This window comes from Nelumbo nucifera, chromosome 6 (assembly GCF_055504915.1).
Source record: "Nelumbo nucifera cultivar China Antique chromosome 6, China Antique-T2T, whole genome shotgun sequence".
NCBI lineage: Eukaryota > Viridiplantae > Streptophyta > Magnoliopsida > Proteales > Nelumbonaceae > Nelumbo > Nelumbo nucifera.
This window is the reverse complement of record NC_142654.1, coordinates 2,906,682-2,912,930: the sequence shown is the minus strand read 5'-3', so window position 1 is coordinate 2,912,930 and position 6,249 is coordinate 2,906,682. Positions and strand designations below refer to the sequence as shown.

Here is a 6,249-nt window from a genome sequence, read left to right as displayed (position 1 = left end):
ATTAATCGCATTTTCCGATTCAGTTTTCTCGATTCGATTTGATTTTTCGGTTTTTCATGGACACCCTAATCATGACTATATTCCATAGTGTAGAATGGCATTTACACCGCAAGCAATTGCAGTTTTAGAATTCTCAATTTATTATCGACTTGAGTTTTCTTTCTTTGGTTGTATTTAATTACTGTTGGGGTTGTTTTTTAGTCCACGTTATGTGAACCCATGGGTTCACAGGATGTGTGAACCCGTCAACCAGAAATGGCCACGTCGTCGGGGCGAGTAAAAGGCAACATTAACGGCACTTTGGCCAAAATCAGAGTTTGCTTGCCTCATTTCGAACTCTCTCCCTCCATTTTTTTCATTTGCCTCCACCGAACTTAGCACAGCAGCATCCACAGGCGTCTGTAAATATGTAAGCCACTGACTGCGAGAGGGATATCATCCGGCGTCCGTTTTCAGGCCTTTCTTCTTCTTTTTCTTCTTCTTCTTCCAATTATCTTTTTCCTCTTCTTATTACAAAATTAATGTTGTTTTTTCCTTTCTATTTTCAACAGGTCGAAAAACCGCAGCTCACACCGGCTCCTGTTTCACTGAACGAAGAAGAAGAAGGGCTTGAAAACGGACGCCGGACGTCGAATGATATCCATCTCATTGCCGGTAGCTTCCGCATTTACGAACGCCGGTATGAAGTGAGGATGCCGGTGAATGCTGCTGTGGTAGGACCGGTGGAGGAGAACGAAAAAGTGGAGGGAGGGAGTTCGAAATGAGGACAGGCGAACTCTGATTTTTTTTGTCTTTTTGTATTACCTTTTACTCGCCCGATGACATGGCCGTTTCTGGTTGGCGGGTTTACTCATCCCGTGAACCCACGGTGCGAGCACGAACTTGGCCTGTCTGAAAGCTGATCAACGATCTGTCTCCGTCCAATCCACACGCTTCTGTGTCAGAGTATATTGTTTCAAGGGTATAGATTTCGGAGAAAGATCTGCTACGTCCGTTGGTGGGCTAAAGCCGTGAATCACAGCCGTTAGAGTTGAATGTGGGGCCCAAAATACATCCAAAGGCCGTGATTTCAGGTTTTAGCCCAAGGCTATGTCATCGGGCGTAGCTGATAATTTGAAAGGGATTTTCAAAGCGGGAAATATGCTGACGTGGTAGACCCAGAGAACCGATAACCTTATCAATGAAAACCGGGCGGAGAAGAAGCCACGTGGGACGAGCGTGATGAAATGGCAGCTAAGATCTCGAATTCCCACCTCTAATCAGAATCCTTCTATCTACTAAGGACTTTGCTTCCTCCCATCCTCTCAAAACAGAGTACACTCGCTACAAGCCTACGACAGCTTTTCCTACATCGAAGCCTCCTCCCTGTAAAAAATTGCAGAACACAGACAGAAAACAGAGATGGCATCCACATCCGCGGTTTCGATGGCGATGCCATTGACTTCTGCAAGCCACAAGAGGGTATCCATTGGTTCAGAGGCCTTCTTGAAGCCGTTGCCAGTGAGGCCATCAAAGGCCATGGCGACCACAACTTCAAGAGCCGGGTCCAAGCTTCAAGTCCGAGCGTCGCTGAAGGAGAAGGCTGTGACGGGATTGACAGCTGCCGCACTGACCGCTTCGATGGTGATCCCAGAGGTGGCCGAGGCTGCTGGATCTGGAATCACCCCATCTCTCAAGAACTTCTTACTCAGCATTGTTGCCGGTGGAGTTGTGCTTAGCGTTATAGTTGGCGCTGTCATTGGCGTCGCCAACTTCGACCCCGTCAAGCGGAGCTAAAAATTTAATCGAGAAAAACAGAGGAGCAAAGTGCGAGATTGTGAATTGCTGGTTCGTTTTTTTTTTCTATCTACATTCTTCTTGCACTGCAAGTTTAAGTAAAATCTCTGTATCTTCATCTTTTGTTCATGTTGGTAAAATATGTACTTTTCTAATTTGATGGTTAAAAGACATGATTTCAATAACCCATATCTCCAAATATCCAGAGAGACGGAAGGATCGTATTTTATCTATGAGTATCCTTTCCTGCGATTATTTATATTATTTATTTATCGGCATTGAGATCAAATCAGCCCACCGATTCAGAGGGATCGGTTTAACGCCCAATAACCCTATGAATCAGTGGCTGACACGATACAATCCCTGGGGCGTATCAGGAGGTTATCAGCACGATACATATCGATACTTTAAACCTTGTGTCCACCTACTGTAAATTTCCACATAAGCTAGATTTGGAGAGTAGAGCATTTTGCCATTTCATTTGTGTACATATATAATAAGGCATTACATGAATATGATTATTAGCCTATTAGGAATATTGAGAATGGAAATTAATGGGAAAGAAAGGCAAACTCTTCAGCATCTTGCTTTCTGAATGTGTTATGCAAATACAGCACAATTAGCAAATGTGGATAAATGAGAGTTATCATCATTAGAGTTAAAAAGATTTCAGTAGACATAAGAAAAAACTTGAGAAATGGTTATGAGAAAGGAAAGGAAAAGGAACTACATTCAAGCATTGAGGTGAGAGGTCTCTGGGTTGCAGCCACACATCTTTCATTTCATAATAGAGATGTGTAGTGATACAATTCGTAGAGCGTTAATAGGAAAAGTGAACAAGAAACCCGTTTTGTTGTTATTCAGCCATGAATCCAGAAACGCCAACCTTACAACTTCTTTGCTTTTCATAAAATAGCACCAGTTGCCTACTTTATTTGGTAGTAAATTCACAACCATGTAATAAGAAGGGACCGACTACCGAGGAGAGAGTACACTTAATTACAACTAATCGACCTGTGTGATACAAACATTGAGGCTCCACCCTTGCAATCCAACACATGCAAGCTTGCTATGCTTCTTGTGGTCCTTATTAAGCACAATATTTCCTCGAATAACGCTCCTTGTGTGTTCTTGCTAATTAAGCTCAATTTGGAAGGAATATAAATATAAATTTGTAGAGTATAAAATCTTACATTTTATATTATTTAGTATATATTTGTACTGTATATATTAATATTTATACTCTTTCTAAATTAAGCTTAAAATCCAGACTTTTTTTAAGTGTGAAAAGGGTTTGAATTCTGAAAATCCAATCCACTAGAAGGGATGCAGCTGTACTTAGGCAGGTTGCTCCCGCTCCATGAACTTGAGTAGACTTTCAAGAAGTAGAATTCTCTTTTATTTTCATTCTATTACACACAAAATACTCAGCTGTAATTGCAATTCTATTAAGAAAAAAAGCTTTCCTAAAAACCTGGAACTGTTGTATCTGTGATGCAGAGGAATTAAATGGTGGTCTAGCCCTGTTTTGGAAGATTGATGTAATAAGTAAGATTCTTTATGCTGATAAAAATATTATCCATGCAAAAAATAAAGGATGTAAGGGGCAGCTCTAGTCTTGTTCTTTTGTTTACGGGAAACTCAATAAACAGCAAAGGAAAACCTTCTTTTAAAGATGGAAGAAACTGGCAAGTTTAATTAAGGGTACCTGGATGTGTTGTGGTGACCTGAACCTAGTCTTCGATCCTCAAGAAAAGGAAGGGTGAAGGCCTTGTAGATTGCCTATGTGAGGACAAATAAAAATCTGCTGAATGATTGTGGTCTGATTGGAAATCTGTAGTCATAGCTGCAACCACACCTGATCAAATAAAAGGGAGGGAAATAGAAATATCAGAGTAAAATTTGACAGAGTCCTTTATAACCAACCTTGGAAAGATCTTTTTTGAAGATGCTCTTGTTAAAGTTCTAATAACCCTCATGTTAGATCATTTACCAATTTTGGTAAGTAATGAAAAACCTTCAAGTGGAGAAGAAGACCTATCAGAATGGGCGAGATGTGGCTAAACCTTGAGGATTTTGAAGAGACCATGGAGAGGAGTTGGACTAAGACTCAATCTGGATAAAACCAAGATCAACTTAAAAAAATAATTGATAATCTTCAGAAATGTTTAAAAGTTTGAAATAAAGAAGTCTTTGGAGATATAAGGAAAAATATTGAAAGGCTCAAATTGGAAATAGAGACAGAGCTAAAAATAAGGAAGTCCAAAATAGGGTAGAAACAAATTTAGGGATCTAGGTAAAAAGAGAAGAACAAATGTGGGCCAAAAAATCAAGAATAACTGGTTACAATATGGGGATAAAAATACAAAGTTCTTTCATGCCATAACAATGAAGAGGAGTAGGATTAGAATTACCCAATTGGAAAAGGAACCAAGTATCTGGGTGGACACTAAGGAGCAAATAAAGGAAACTTTTTATCAGCATTTTGGAGAAATTTTTATATCTTCAAACCCACACGATTGTGAAGAACTTTTAAGTAGCCTCAAGGAGTGTAGGAAACTGTGGACCCCACATTAAGAGTACTCGTGTGGCACCCTGAGATGTACTTAGATTTAATTGATTAGGATCAGTTTTCCTAGTAGGATAAGTTTTATCCTATCTTATCTAGGATTAGTTTTATTTTAATCTTATCTTTTATTGCCATGTAAGCATTAAAGTTCTTTTACAATTAGGAAACTATGCATATAAATTAAGGAGTGGGGCTGCTATTTAATACACACCAACCACTCTCTTTTCTAAAAACCTCTCTACAAATTTTCCTTCTCCATTTCTCTACTTCTCTTTTCCTCTCCTCTTATCTTTTCCTTTTCTTTTCTGTTCGAAACCCAAGGCTGATTGTAGTCTTATACGACTACTTGGTATCAGAGCACTCGATCTAGGAAATCTCATGTGGAATTAATTCAGTTGACCACATGAGAATTAATTAGGGCTGGAAGCTTAATTTTTTTTTTCCGGCTAATTCTTGGAGGTTACAAGGAGCCTTCAGCAACTGTCCGAAGATCGGAGGATGCTCCTTGTAATCAGGAAGAATCGGAGAAGAATTGGTGATCAAGATTAGGTCTTTGATCAAGATTGGAGGTGTTGATCAATTTGTTTCTGATCAAGATTGAAGTTTTTTAAAGAGGATTCTCTCAAGATTAGTTTGTTTTCAGAATTTTTTTCTGAGGTTGATCAGAATCAAGGTCAGTTCTTTGGAGCAAGATTGAAGGTGACGATCAGAATTTCTAGAAGATTTTTTTTGGATCAAGATCAGTTCTTCTTCAGAAACTTCTGGGTAAGATTTCATCCTTTTTTGAGGTCAGCAGTAAGGATAGCTTAATCTGAGAGGTACGGTTATATAGCTGAAATCCAGGACTGTTACTGTGTCTGGATAAGAGTTAGACTTGACTTTTGTGATTTAAGCTTGGTTGATATCAGATTTCTATTCTTTGTTATTCAAAGACCCAGTACTGCTGAATCTGGTTTCTGCTTCTAGATTTACTTGTTTCATACCCAATAAACTGATTGTTACAGTAATTAGAAGGTGGTTTTGATTAACTCCTAACCAAGAATGGAGTTTAAGAGCCAGGAGGAGGGTGTTTTTGGTTCAGGTAACATGACTGAGAACACTTTCCATATTACAACTATTAAGTTTGAGGGATCAAACTATTTAGAATGGGCCCAATCAGCCACAATGGTCATTAGGGGTAGAGGAAAACTAAACTATTTGTTGGGGGATATGAAGGAACCAACTAAGGAGGATCCCACTTATGCTAAGTGGATTCAAAAGAATTATTTGGTGATGACATGGCTATGCAACTCTATGCAGCCACACATCAGCCGAAACTACTTATGGGCAAAAACAACTAAGAAAATTTGGGATGTTGTGAAAGAAACGTACTTTCAGCCCCTTAATGTTGCTAGGGCTTATGAGTAGAAATGTGAGGTTAAAAATCTCAAGCAAGAAGAGAAACATGTCTCTATTTATTTTTCAACCTTAAAATCGCTGTGGTATGAAATTGACCACCTTGAAACAATTGAATGGGAGTCAGAATGATGCACAAACTTACAGAAAGCAAGTTGAAATTAATAGAGTGATTGAGTTCCTGGCTGGTCTAAATTCTGAATATGATATTGTGAAACAACAGTTGTTGACAAGAGACAGTGCAACTCTATCCCAGGCCTATTCCCTAGTGCACAATGAAGAGATTAGGAGAAAAGTTATGCTACAACAACAACCTTTCGAATCAGCCCTGGCAGCAGTTAAGCCCAAATCTGGGGGTAATAATGAAAGGGATATGAAGAAGGAAGCTAAGAAGGACCTAGTATGTGAGCATTGCAATAAATATAAACATACTAAAGACACTTATTAGAAGTTGCATCCACATCTAGTTCCAGCAAAAATCAAAAACAAAAAGGGGAATGCCAATATGG

The 6,249-nt window shown here is 39.1% G+C and overlaps 1 protein-coding gene across 1 annotated transcript; it reads left to right on the top strand.

Moving 5' to 3' along the window:
- Positions 1-561: 561 nt before the first annotated feature.
- On the top strand, positions 562-1,961 carry PSBX (photosystem II subunit X). Its single transcript, XM_010275635.2, has one exon. It carries the CDS (start codon positions 1,402-1,404, stop codon positions 1,774-1,776), a length of 375 nt encoding a protein of 124 aa, XP_010273937.1. The 5' UTR covers positions 562-1,401; the 3' UTR covers positions 1,777-1,961.
- The last annotated feature ends 4,288 nt before the right edge of the window (positions 1,962-6,249 follow it).